This window comes from Lissotriton helveticus, chromosome 9 (genome assembly GCF_964261635.1).
Source record: "Lissotriton helveticus chromosome 9, aLisHel1.1, whole genome shotgun sequence".
NCBI lineage: Eukaryota > Metazoa > Chordata > Amphibia > Caudata > Salamandridae > Lissotriton > Lissotriton helveticus.
The window spans coordinates 146,320,265-146,334,966 of NC_136070.1; the positions used below are offsets into that span (position 1 = coordinate 146,320,265).

General features: G+C 43.0%; 1 protein-coding gene across 1 annotated transcript in view; it reads left to right on the plus strand.

Moving 5' to 3' along the window:
* The window catches only part of SNAP23 (synaptosome associated protein 23), a 172,119-nt gene that overhangs the window by 117,987 nt on the left and 39,430 nt on the right, over window positions 1–14,702 (plus strand). The window contains exon 5 of the mRNA XM_078659655.1: window positions 8,196–8,313. Coding sequence (XP_078515781.1) covers window positions 8,196–8,313 — 118 coding nt within the window. The remainder of the gene's footprint in view (window positions 1–8,195; window positions 8,314–14,702) is intronic.

Below are 14,702 nucleotides of genomic sequence, written 5' to 3' on the forward strand. Positions count from 1 at the left end.
TTCAATTCAATCAATCAAATAGTATTTATAGCGGTGGCTAATCACCCCTGGGGATATCCAGGTGCTGACGTCTTGGAGGTCTCTAGTTGAAGAGCCAAGTCTTGAGCCCCATTCTGAAGTCTGCCAATGAGGATTAGGATTGTAGGAGGAGGGAGAGGTTGTTCCAGGACTTGGCAGCTAGATAGGAGAAGGAACGACCTCCTATTTGGCTTTAGCGGATGAGAGCAACATGGGCGAGGGAGGGGGAAGCGCAGTTGTCTGGCAGGCTGATGGAAGTTCAGGCAGTGGTTGATGAAGGCTGGGCCCTGGAGGACTTTGTAGGCTTGGGTCAGAATCTTGAACTGGCATCCCTTCTGGACCCATGGTGAGGTGTTTTTCCCGATAATCAACACTTCCCTCTTTTCCGTGTTGAGCTTTACGCAGCTGGTCCTCATCCAGCTGGTGACGCTCGTCATGGCGTTTGGGAAGTTTGTTCTGGTGGTGGTGGGGGTCTTCCGTGAGTGAGAATTACTTGGATGTAGTCATGTATGTGTTGCACTAGGTGAAGCTGGGATCATCTTTGGGGGAGCCCACAGATTATGCTCATGGGTTGGGGGGTGAAGAGCAGTAGGCAAACTCTCTGGGTACGTCCAGTGAAGAAAGATTCAATCCATTTGAGGGCTTCTCCCTGCACGCCAATGTGGTGGAGTCTTTTCATGAGGGTGTGGTGGAATACAGTGTTGAATGCCACTGAGGTCGAGAAGAATCAGGGCTGCTGTTTTACCTCGGTCCAGGAGGGTTCTGAAGTCCGTTGTGGTGATCAGGGCGGTCTGGGTGCTGCTGTTGGAGTGGAAGCCGGATTGGGAGGCGTTGAGTACGTTGTTTCTTTCTAGCTGTTCAGTGATTTGGTGGTTAATGGCTTTCTCAAGTGCTTTGGTTGGGACCAGGAGCAGCAAGATGGGTCTATAGTTTGACTTCGCTGGGATCGGCAGAGGGTTTCTATAGCAGGGGTCTGAACTCTGCATGTTTCCATACTTCCTAGAAGAATGCCATGGTGATGAGAGCATTGAGGATGGCGGCGTTTGCACTGCTAATTTTTTTGAATCAATGGTTGAAGGCGCGAAGGTGCTCTGGAGTGAATGGTTGTCATGATAGATGTGGTCTTCTGCATCCAAGTGGTAAGCACATGGTTTCGGGGGCGTCTGTTGGTGTCCGAGGTTGCCAATGTCTCTGGGTTTTGGATCAAAGTTGCAGTAGATGGCATATATCTTGTTTTGAAAGTAATGTGCTAGAGTGTCTCCGAGTTCTTGCGAGGGGCGGACTGTGTTCTCGGTGGCTGCAGGGCAGGAGAACTAGCTTGATGATGCGGAAGAGTTCCTTTATAGGGTTTGTGCTTGCGTCAGTGTGATCTGTCAGGGAGTCTTTCATAGCTTTTTTCAGGCATTGGTGGTATTTGCTGAGGGCTCATTGGAAGGCTCCGAGTTCTGTGGGATTTCTGTTAGAGCACCATTGTCTTTCTAATTGCTTGCATTCACATTTGATGGTCCAGAGGTCTGGTGTGTACCAGCTGGCATGTTTGGTGGATCTCTTTGTGGATGATAGCAATGCCTCCTCAATGTTTGTTGGTGTGATTTCGGTTTATCATCCAGTAGCCGTCAGGTGTCACAATGGCGATGTCCAGTGATGAAGACGAATCTTGGTCATGAAGATCACGTTGGCGGTGGGGATGATATCCCAGATTTCTCTGGCATGATTGCAGAGGGACCAGGCATTGAGCAGAATGCACACGATATGTTCTGGGGTGTCCAGTGTTCACCGTGCCACTGGAGTCCAGCTAGCCTGGCTGATCAGGGATGGGCCGAAACTGGTCCCAGGATGCTTCTTTCCGGTCCAGGTAGGACCTGTCCTGACAGTTCAGGCTGGACTGTTCCCATGGGGAGCAGGGTCAAGAATGATTTTCATCTGGCTGGGTCTATACTGAAATGACATGATGAGTAAATAAATGATGGATTTAGGCCCAGATCTCTGCACTGGGGATGAATGTTTGACATTGTTCAGCATTCCGTCCATCAATTGTTCTTTTTGCAGTTGTGAATTTTTGACAAGATCACATGGCTTTTAAGGGAACCTGTTCCTTCAAAGGAAGTCAATGCAACTTAAGCAGAGCAGGAGCTGAGGGGAAGCGTCTAGGCAGATCTACTAGAAGCCGAGCTGCCATGTTCTTCACACGTTGGAGTCTCATTACTCATGACTGAGAGACCCCCCAGATATAGTAAGTTGCAGTAGTCGAGTTGGGACATAATGAGAGACTGGACCACTGTCTTCGTAGCTGTCCCTGGCAAGAAAGTAAGGATTTTTTTCAGGGATCTTAAAAAAATCCAGAAAAAATATCCTGCTTGGCTTGTAATTTATTTTCATCCATTCAGCGACCTCTGTCAGCAGGCAGGACATAGCCTATTCTTCTCCAATACTCACCTCTTCCACAGTTGCATCCCTTCCTCAAGAGTAGAAATCAGACTTCTCTTTTATAAGGAATCCAAAAAAGAAGAGATTTCAGCTCCGAAAAAAGCATAGCAAAACACTGATCGGACTCCTCTTTTCTGTTCAATGGGATGTGCCCCTCCCGAGGAGACCGAATCCAGACTTGAGTCACTGTTTCTGTTTTTTACACCTATGGTAAGGGGGCAGAAAGTTATCTTTTTCCAGTATGGCTACAGATGGAGTAAGTTGAATCGGTTGAAACCTTCTTAGAACAGGAAGAGATAACAATTTATTGACCTGCCTATGGGTTCTCTCTTCCATGCTGCTGGCTTTCTCAGGTAATCTCCTGTTTGGAGCAGAGAAGATGATTCATTGCAGATTTTGTCAACCCAAGACCTTACTGCTTTGTAAAGCCGCCTTATACCAGGCAAGACACTGCTCCCATTAGAAAGTACAGCAATGTATGCGTGGCGCACATTAAAAATACAATGTTGCAGTTTGGATTACAGCAGAAGGAGCAATGTGAACCTCGATCCACAATGCTATCGAAATGTGTCACAGACATAATACACTCAGGGTTGTGCTAACAACTGCAGAAATTCAGTGTAACAGATTACACTTTCCAGCACCGCAATCTCTGTTGCACGTAGTCCATGACCAACTCAACATAGTCTTCTCCTCTCTAAGGCTGGCCACCACATGCACCTATTTGGGACTGGTTTAATTTATTTTACAGACCTCCGTTAAATGGGCTCCGAGATTATGTTTTCCTATGTTTTAGCTGAACATGATTTTGGTCCAGAAAGTATGCCTTTAAGTCCATTCTAGTGGTCTTCCATTAATTGCAACTGAAGGAAATTAGAAGTTAGACTTGCACACGTTTCTATGATGCTGGATCTCAGAAGAAGGAGACAATTTAATCTAAAACCTGCAGGACTACTATTTGTTGGTGTAACATGCACTTCTCTGATCTCTGGTAATATAATTGCTGTGTTGAAAAGAAGCTGACAGGCCATAGGTTCTCCTGAAAAGTGCACATAAGGGAGCAAACAAGGCATCATCATTGAATTCTCAGGATTTCTATTTTTTAAAAGTGGGCTTCCCCTGCAGGGAAGAAGATAATCCGCATAGGCTATGATCTTAGCGCCCAGCTCCTCCGCCAGGTAAAAAAGGGGTGTCATATAGACATTAAACAGAAGAGGGCTCAATGTTGAGCCCTGATGGACCCCTGTAGTCAGACTTCTCGGTGTTGAGGAGAAAGGAGGCAGCCATACTTGTTGTGTTCTATTAGCTAGAAAGGATTCAACCCACTACCACACCTGACCAGAGATGCCGATGTGAGACATCTGCGCCAAAAGTTGGTGGTGTGCACGTGTCGAACATGGCAGAGAAATCTAATAGCATCAGAGCCGCTCTGCCGTCGGCTTCTAGGCACTCTCTCATAGCCTCCGCCACCTCAACCAGGGCCATTTCTGTGCTATGAGATGCCCTGAAACCCGACAGGGCGGGTGGAGGGCGCCAGAAGTCTCAACAAACTGAGAGAGCTGCTTGTGAGCGGCCTTCTTACACACCTTAGCCACAGCCTGGAGGAATGAAATTGGGCAGTAACTAGCTGGAGTAGCGGGATTCAATTAAGGTTTTTTTCATCGGGGGGGGGGGTTTGCCTGTTTCCACTCAGGCGGGACGATAGTGGCCAAGAGGGACAGATTGACAATTTATTTGACTTCCGGATTAACTACCTCTGCCAGCCAGATGGGAGTAAATATAGTCAAACAGGGGCGGACTGGATCAGAGTCTACAGCTGTCTGATGTGAATAGATCGCCTGCGTTTGAATAGAAGTCCCGAAGCTATCCTGTATGGCTTGAATTTTATCAATAAAAAATCCCAAAAGCTGCTCACAGAGACTGGCGAAGCCATCTGTTCAACGCATGGATTCAGGAAGCTTTGAACAATTGCAAATATTTCTTTAGAATTATTTTTTTGACTGGACAATGCGCTCCGCAAAAAAGTGGCCTTTGGCCAGCTTGACCATGATGTAATAGTTGTTCTGAACCTTCCTGAGAGCTGTTTTGGCTAGCGGACAATAGGCCTGTCTTCAACAGCGCTCAAGCTTTTTACAGAATTTTTTTAGTTCTTTTTAATTCCTTCGAAAACCAGGGTTGGTACTGGGATTTTCTCGTTCTTTTATGACCCAGAGGTGCCGAGAAATGCTCCACCGCTCTGGCCAGCAAATTATTAAGTCCGCCAACCGCCTCCAACAGACCCCCCCAAAGGTACCCGGATGGGTATCTGCCAGAACTTTGCTCAATGCGAGGAGAGGGTTTAGCCTCCAAAGTCTTCATAGAAGAATAGGATGGCTTAATGGTCCAAGAGAATTGAATTAAAAAATGATCAGACCAAGAGACAGGGAGAGGATCCTGTACAGCTAAAGTGCAGTTGGAACAGACCCCATCAATGGTATGTTACCCCACTATGGGAAGGGGAGTTAATCCATTGGGACAACTGGGCAAGATCCAGTGACTCATTAAGGGCACGTGTGTCGGAAGCATCTCTACAGTCAAAGTGAATATTGAAGTTACTGAGCAGTAGATAATTAGAGTAGTGTAGGGCTCTAGGCACGATGGCTTCATCAAAAGCTTTTAGAAAAGAGTTCGGGGGCCCAGGGGGACGATATAACAGTGTGGCTCCCAGTAAAAAATACGGGAAAATATTAAGGGAGAAGTCCATCGCTTTCCCCTCCCTAAAATCCTGTGACTGTCCCAGAGTAAGAGTCCAATTTTCCCTGAATACTACCGCAACCCCTCCTCCTCTGCCTGTTTTGTGGTTGACCCTGGCAATTTTACACCCTGCAGCAAACAAGTCTTGCAGGATATGTTGGTTTGCGTAGACCTGTCGCCACAGTGGAGTGTCATTCGCACTATGTATAGAGGGAACGCACATGATGATTAGGATTTCTCATTGTTTGTATTGTTTTACTGTATGATGGTTAAGATCCTCTATTGATAATATTGCAGTCTTGCACAGGACTTGATTTCATTTTTGATATGCCTTCCTTTTATTTTTAAATTTGGCTTGCATTATTGAAATGGGGGGAAAAAAATGTTTTATACCCTGCAGGGATAGCCAAGGCGAGGACCGTAGCTGAACACTCATTAAGCTAGGTCCCTGATATAAATAACAGATCTAAATGGCTATATACCAACAGCTCAAAGATGTCAGAAGCATGTTTAGCCGTGGACCGTGCATTAATCAAAGCAACTTGAATACATTGAACAGACAGAGGGACAGAAGAAATATGACTGGGTATGGGAATAGAGCCCACAGTATGGTTAAAATTATAATTAGAAGTCGTACAGATGCTAGATATATTATCCAGCACTGCACATACATGGCCGCACTTACTCAGAGACGCACCAAACGACCCCAGTTTCTCACGGCTCCAGAACCTGCGTACAGAAGGCACGTTAGATGGGAAACGGGCAGCATGGCTGGCACTGGCTGCTTCCGGGACGCTGGCGGGCGCAGACGGGTTTGCCTTAGTTGCACCTACGGCGCGCCCGTTTCGCGTCCGCGCAGCACGCATGTTTTATAGCAGAATATCCCCCAACTACTAGAGCGCACCCGTCCCAAGCTGGCTGCCTAGATTGTCCCTCCTGGATTCCGGTGTTTGTAGTAAGACAGAATAGTGTGGACTAAAATCACGATCTCCTCAGTTTCAATGCTAGCAGCACATAAGCAGCGAGAGCGAGTAGTGGCACTACATTTTATTGCAAAATGTGTCCATGTGCCAATTTTTCATGCGAGAACGCATTTCGTGCTTAAAAAACGAGCAAAAAAAAATTGCTATGCAAAAGCTGCTTGCATTTTGGTTGTTTGGTTGTTTGTGTCATCATTGAGCCGAATTATGTTATAATTACTCAATGTGGTGTAATTGCATTATTTCAGGAATTACATGAAATTCCTGAAATTATGCTAACTACGCCATCATCATTTAAATTTCACCCTGGCCTAATAGTTTTCTAAATACTTAAAAGTAGTGGCATAAAATATATACAAATTCTTAATATATAATTCTGATTTTTTTTATCTTCTATGCATGTTATTTAGGCTTCATTGCTGTTAACATCTTTGGGTCTGGGAAATATTTGACAGAAGCCACTAATTAATAAAAAAACGTTGCTTATTAATTACCTGTCGGTACACTGATGTAGCTGCAAATAGATACTTCAAACATCTATAGATGATGTTACAGTTAACTCAAAGAATTGCAGTCCCAAAAAATGAGAACTCATTCAATTTTTTTCATCCATAAAAGGAACATTCAAGCAGTGAATGGGATCCTAGTTAGGCTAAAGATCAACCTTTGTGGTTGCACATCACATGACTCTCAAATTCATAACTACTGAGAAGAACCTTTTTTTTTAATGAATTTATTTCTGCAATAAATACAACAATAGTGGCATTCTGCAAGAACACTTTAAAATATCCACTTATAATTACAGCAACCCGACCACCACCCGCCTCCCATGCAGGCTCAGTCAATATCCCTAATTCAGGATTGAACACTAAACCGGGAACAGTGTAGGAGGCCTTCAGAGTACATTTTCCGCTTTAAATGTAGCACTATTGTACCCTCCTCATCCACGTCCTCGGGCAAACATCATGCGCTCTCGGATTCCATTCCGCATTCGTGCTCAAAGGGGTGGTGTATCAGGTGGATCTAGTAGCTCAGTGAGCATTGCTGCCCTGGCCAGCAGGTCGTCCGCAAGTTTATCATCCCTGCGTGTTACACGCATGTGGCACTCCTCAGAATTCTCCTATTCAGCCGTAGGTCTCCTCTATTCTGCGATCGTCTGTGCTAACTGGGACATCCATCTAATGGCAATCCTGCGTTTGGCCAGTACCAGGCCCAGAAAGAGGAGTTTTCTACTCTGGTCCTTTTTTATTTCTTTATTTTTTGGAATCCTTCCTAACAGACATTGCCCCACATCTATGGAAATGGACCAACCATTGGTTGTGTTCAGGGACTTTAATATTTAATTTAGGGCACCCCCAAAACATGTGTATGAAATCCGCATCCTGTCTGATACAAAAGAGGCTTGATTGATTGATTGATGCTGCTATGCTGGGAACCATTCGGCGGAGCTACAATGTTAAAATGTACTCTCCATGAAAGATGAGCTAGGGAAATATTTCAAGAACCATCCTGCTACTGTCTCACAATACAGCTCCAATCACAGGCAGCCATACCACTTTCGTGCTCTTGAGATGGGACATCCAGCAGTAAACTGGAACTTTCTGACCAGGCACGATAAAGCCATTTTCCCCCTAGCAGGGTCAATCATTTTCGTTTCCTAGTATTCTTTTAGCTTGAAAATGCATTTGTTGTGAAATACCATCACCAGCCACTTGTAGTTATCTTGAGGATATCTTGTGTTAATTCCTTCCCTTAAACTAATTATACTGTAGTAACATGCCTTTTGTCATTAACCACACTTTCTTCAATTTGGTGATCCTGCATATGTCTGTCGTAGCCTAGTAGACGATGGTATTCAGAAATAGCCCTGTTTGTTAGTGCACACAATCTGGTCCTCCTGAACAGAATAGTTGATAATATGCTTTGTCAAACTGTCCTATGACATGCTCCTAACTATTGAGGCGTATTTGTTGTGTGCAAATTTTGTTGAAGGTTATTCAGGAGAATGTAATGCTTATAATGCTTATATTTACTTAGAAAAACTCAAAAACATTGAAACTGGAATGGATCAGATAAATCAGGACATGCGAGAAGCAGAGAAAAACCTGACTGAACTCAACAAGTGCTGTGGCCTTTGCATCTGTCCTGGCAAGAGGTTTGTATACCATGTCAGCTTTAGGACTAGAGGGGAACCTTAATACCGAGAAAGGTAAACCCTGAGTTACTTGGAAGGTATATAGATTACAACATATATTAAGCTCAAGTGAAAAGCTGGACTGTCTTTGAAATTGAGGACTATTCAAAGAGAAAAAAATCTCATCTGCAGGATCCTGTCATAACTGTCCAAAAATGTTGGTGCACATTAGGTCGAAATCCTTCTTTTCCTTTCAAAATTATTGTATGAGATGTTTGCCTTTTTGTCTGTTTATTTCCATGGCAATGAAGTATAATCTACAATGACTGTCTTGGTGTTCTTTGGAATCTCAACTATTTTTGCCTGATGTTACAAATGTTTCACATCTATTGATTGTAAATTGTAGTTTACTCAGACATTTCACTATAGATGTATATGTGGGTAGACCATGCAATAACAGTTATTAGATGTGTCTTCCCTTTGTAGCCAGGGGTTTGAAAAACCTAGTCTTCAAGTTTAGATGATTGGACTGTCTTGAGCTCATCGAAGAGGCTGATGGACTCAATTTTTAGGTCTGACATTTCAGACAACTTTAGCTGTCTTTCCTCACTATTGGTTTTCCCCAAAACAAATTATACATAAACATATACTCAGGGGCTATTGGTTATCAGGCTTCGGTTAGTAGTCACTTCAAATTGTCATTCATATCTTTGTTTATGCCCAATACAACATACTGCATGTGGCAACAGGTCGGCCCATTTACCCATTATCTCCTTTCACTTAAAGTGATTACACAAAGCTTGTGCACGTTTACACATGCACTGAAAAATAGTCTATTTCTTTTCAGTGACAAAGCTAGTTCACCACATGCTTTTTACTTATTTTTTTTATTTTAACATTAAATAGTGGCTATTTATTTTGCCTTTCCTTTGTCTTCAAACTAAGGTGGAGATCTATTGTCTGTCTTTCTTTTAACTTGCTTTTCTAAAGTATTTCATTGTCAGTGTAACATAGGAGCTGCCTGTAATTTGAATGCTTGGTTATGCTGTGGTTTATTTGTCTCTTTCACAAACAATAATACAAAAAAATGCATGGAACATCTGTAGGCTTGTTATTCAAGAAAATATTGATAGCAGGACAGCCGCACCACTGAATGCTTTTTTTTAAATGTAACCCTTTTATTGCATTAATTTGGTTATCATGTTAAGGTGATGCCTTTTTTCTGTTTTCCTTTCCTGTCTGTGGCATATGCTTTAAAATCACATTTTTTGACAGCAATCACACTAGCCTACCAATGCCAGATTAATTGGTGTTACCTGTGATTGCTTACATTTGTTCTTTCAATACACACCACCAATGGATTAGGGGGTTAAAAGATACCCACTCATAAGATTGGCATGCAGTAACATAGCCACAATTCAAGGGGTGACTTGTAGGACCATGGCAATTAGCCTGCATTTTTTTGTGGTACAGAGGACCGAGTTGAACATGTTCCCAATGATGTCCACTTGGGAGTCTACTTTAAAGTGGCAAGTTGTGCACAAAGTGAAATACCTTAAAAAAACAGATCTGTGTCCATAGCAAGAATTGCAGCAAACATAAGACATTTCAAGTGCGTAAGATCAGCAGCTTTGTAAGGAAGTAGGGCTAACAATCTGTCATTGTTGATGACAGTTCCAGAAAGAATACGTTTATTAAGAAAATGTTTAGGCTTCGAAAGCTCACACCCCCAATTGCTCTATTATACAGGTTTTCCTGAAAGGAACACATGAGTTGCTCCATTAATGTCCATCATCCTTTGGATCAGTATTGGACCCAAATTAGGAATTTGAGCGTACCAAGGAGCCTTAAATTGTATGTGCTTTTATTGAAAGGGCCCCAGAAAATTCAAATGGCTTCTGAATAGAAGAATGTGATTCCACAAGATAGGAGTTAGTGTTATTGTTGCAGGTATTCTGCGCAAACATAGAACTAAACGTAGGATTATGGGACCTTAGTATATAGGGACTGAGTTATCCTACCACCTTACTACCCATGAGCCAGTGACCGACTAGCTATAGTGTCTCACTTGCCCTCCTATTCACTCACAGAGGAACAAGTGATTAGACAACCCAGAACACAACACTTCCGATTCTCTCAGGAATCGCGGTTGCAAGACACACCCTTTTGCTCTCACTCTTGTACTTTGTCCACAATAAGATCTGACAGACACTAACCAGTTTAAAATATTTATTTTAACTAACCTGCTCGAATATGCAGTACACGTGCCGCAATAAGCAGAAAAATGCATAACACAAATATGGTCAGCATAGCAAGTAGTCATTGTAAAAGACAGTGTAGCCTAACCTCCCACACCTTGTATAGAAGCAGGATGATTAAATATTAGAAGATCTCCTTGCATTATCTGCAGACCCTGTACCTCCGTCTATAGATGGCAGAGCTACATCATAGGTGCTGTCATGGAAAGTTTCCTCTCCAAGTGTTCCCCCCCCTATTTGTGTATTCCAGTAAAACCAAAGTACGTATTCCCAAACAACCACTGCATCTGTATGTTTTGTCTAGGTGCTAGGGCCTGACCAGAACAGAATAACAAGGGGCATTGTTGTTCAATCTTGGTCACAATGTTCAGACAAAATCCCAGGAACCTGCAGAGCGTGAAAGGTTCTTGTGTGAAAATCTCAAGAGGCGTTTGCATAATAAACTTGTGTAGTAAGGTGCGCAAAGCAGCGGACAGTCTGCAGCGTGCTCGTGCTAACTTAGAGAAGACGACAATTTCCCCATGGGCCATGTGACAATATTTGGGACCAAATAGCAGGTAAATAGGAAAGAATTGAAGCAGGTTGGTGACACAAAATTACAAAACTACTACATTGAAAGTTCTCCTGACCAAGTGACATATTTGAACTGCATGTACCCCATTAATGGATCAAACCTCTACCTGAAGTTTAGATAAGGTAATCACATGAGCAGGGATTTCAGACACTCGATAGGTGTATTAGTTCTTATGCCTTTAGTGAATAAGTATACTACTACCTATGTTTTTGCTGCTTATATGTGGGCGCAAGAAGGAAATGGTTGAGTATCTCCACTCTCAAAGTAAAGCATCAGACCATGTATCATGCTGTTTTCCTCCATTCAGGTTTTTCAGGAACTTCAAAGGATCTCTCCTTGGGACCTGTTCTAAAATGTCCACTCTCCAAATAATCTGATTGGGTTTTTTGTGGATTTGATCCTGGTTGTGGTTGTATGTTTGGACTGTCCTGACTAACATTGAAAATCTGCTATTACTAATTATATCTGCTCAGTTTTTGGTTTTCTCTGACTGTACTCTCATCTTCTCTTCCCTCCACCTCCTTTCCTTACTAAAACCGAAGATCTAACACTGGAGACTGAACTCTGTTCACCGGTCACTGCAGGTGTTTTGCTGAGTTAACTCTTGTGATGCAGCCTTTTAGTGAGCTGCTCTGAAGGTGATCCTCTATGGTTGCATGTTTGCATGCATATGCCGCCTGCATGCAGAACATCTTGCGATAGTACCTGTGTTGTATTGTATTAATTAGTATGTGGCTTTTCGTGTTTGTCTTGTATGTAAAACTGATATTGAGTTTATTGCATTTATAAATGGTGAATAATCCTGGTACAAGTGACTCATGATCAATATTATTTTTCATACAGTTGAATACAACTTAAAGTTAAATTTGGGGATTCTGTGGTCAAATGAAATTTACAGAAATACTGTTGCAGGCAGTACATCTTAATTCCAAAGTCTTTAGTTTTAGGCAGTATCAACCAGGGTTACTTTATTTCATGAGATACTTTGAAATGGAAAAATGTATATCAACCCAGGCCCCGCACACAGATCGTCCCTTTCTCTGTAAAAATGTAAAGAAATGTCAACTTCTTCTGAAACATGTACAAACATCACCATATCCTCAACAGATGATCATGGTCATCAGGAAATACTTTACTAGTACCCGATTAAAGTCCTGGAAAAAACATGATCTATAACAAGACCAAGTTACGTTGCGGATTCCTTATACACATTAACATTAGTTAAACATATTACACATCATTTAGCCATTATTAATCAATGTAATCACTTTATCGCTCTCAGAAGGAGGATTTCCTTACAGTCATTATTAGGAAAAATTATCACTCTTCAAAAATACCTTCTTGGGACAAGTGAAGCACAGCAAATTCGAAGTCTATCCTTTCTTTGTTCAGCAAGACAATTGAAAAGGTATATGAACAACGCTAATAAACTGTTGTTCGTGCCTCTCACTGGATTGTTTCAAGGTAACGGCATACTGCCGGTCTTGCTTGAAATGCTTTGGATACCTGATCACTCTGAAGCTCATCGTCTTGTCCTGCTAGATTTCTTAGCAGCAATTGACCCAGTCAGCTGCATTTTGAACTTGTTCCTACAACACCACGCTGTAAAGTCCCCATACATTCACTACCATACCACTACCCTTAGGATGCATTCACCTCTTCTTTTTAACCTGTGCATGGGATGGCTTGGAGCCATGATGGACCATATGAGTCTCACAATCTCCGATTGGGTAAATTACACAACTATGCATGAAGAAAAAGAACAGGATGCTCTCAAGGCTGTTGAGAAATAGGTGACACAAAACTACTCAAACAGACCCTCAAACAGAGTTTTTGCTGCTATGGTTTGTATCGTCTGCCTCCTGAGTCATGTCTGGCTGTGCAGAATTGTAGCTTAGGAGATAATGTTCCCTATAGTTCCTACCTCAAAATCTCCTTGATTTGGACTGGATTGTTTCTTGATCACCATTTAAAGTACATGGCATTGGATTACAGCAAAACTGCATCTATGCCTTCCGCATCAAATCATAGAAATACTTTCAGGTACCTCTGAACTGGCTCTCCATTGATAACGCACATCATCTACACGACAACCTACTAATTATATGCTGCTCGCTATAATGTCCAGTGCTACCTGTATAAAAACCTTCCTATATAAGGGAAACAATTCTTGCTATTGGAAATATCAAGCCACAAGAAGCACAAAATACAGAAACGATGCTTCTCTGAAATTTCTCAAAATCTGCATTCTCCGAGCTGAATTGAAACTACTCCAGAACTCGCACACTTAAGGCTGAAGGTGCTTCTCTTCTCAAAGTGCATCACCACAGAATTCAACAACCCGACACTACGGCAAACATCCGCAATCACTGCAGCTGCCTAAAACGTACCAGCTAATTTTGTACAACATATTGATCGCCCAATTGCATTGTGTCCCTTAACTTATGTGAATTATTCATGTATTCTAAGATTTGCTCTTGGTAACTGTCTGATCAGTCCATGGTTAAGAAATGGTTGTGATTATACGTTATGTGAAATGTTAGATTTGGTTGGTGGGGTTACACTTGGTTACTGCTGTATTCACTTTTCACTAAACTGATTCTTTATTGCAGCTGTCTAAAATGTTGAATGGTTATTTGCTCAGTATGTGTGATAGTTTGCACTAAACATGAATGAAATGGAAAAACGTGAGGGCTACTTTGAGGCGGTTATTCAATTGGTAACGTTCTGTTACTAGTGATTCGCCCTATAGTTTGCTTACCAAGAACACTTCGTAAGCTATGCAAGTTTGTATGCTTTATCGAACAGTCTGTCCCCATTGCAGTATGTAGCAAATGTTCGTCAAAAAGTCATTTAGATTTGCACCTCAGGAAATATCCTTAGGTTAACCTCTACAGACAACAAACCATTGTCCAACCTTTCTTGGAGTCACACAATCTGAGAAGTCAAACCGATTGAGGATTTGAAATTGTGCGTGTGTTTTTGGGGACAGAGGAGAGTGAGATCACGCAAAGGATGCAACCAACATGGAGTTTCACCTGTGAAGCTGTGTGTGAGGCTGCTACTGCTGGCCGTGCGAGGCTCCCGAATTCGCGCCCCCCCCCCCCCCCCCCCCCCCCCACCGGTGGGCTCGGCTTGCTGATTGAAGGGCGGCGTAAGAGAGGTGAGAGAGACGCAAGTTGCCGGCCCCCGGCCTCATGCTGCTGTGAGGCTGGGCGAGGCTGCTGGCTGTGCGAGACTGCCAGCTCCCGGCTCCAGATTCACACCCCCGTCCCCCGGGACGCACTGATTGCAGGGCGGGTTGGAAGAGAGAGGCTACCGGTTACCGGCTTCTGGTACAGGGCGGAGCTTAATTTAGTAGGAACTGCACTTTGAGCAACTTAAGTCAAGACGTGCACCTACCAGTATTTTTGCCTTTTGGAAAACGCTAAGACTGATTTACTCTTCATTACTTCATTACTGACTCTCACTGGCTCTGTATCTGGACCTCTTTGACTCCCCATTAAATAGTGGGGGGTTTTGGCCTGTGCAAGTGCGCAGAGTGAGCTGTGGGAAAGCAGCAATCAACTCTGCTGAAA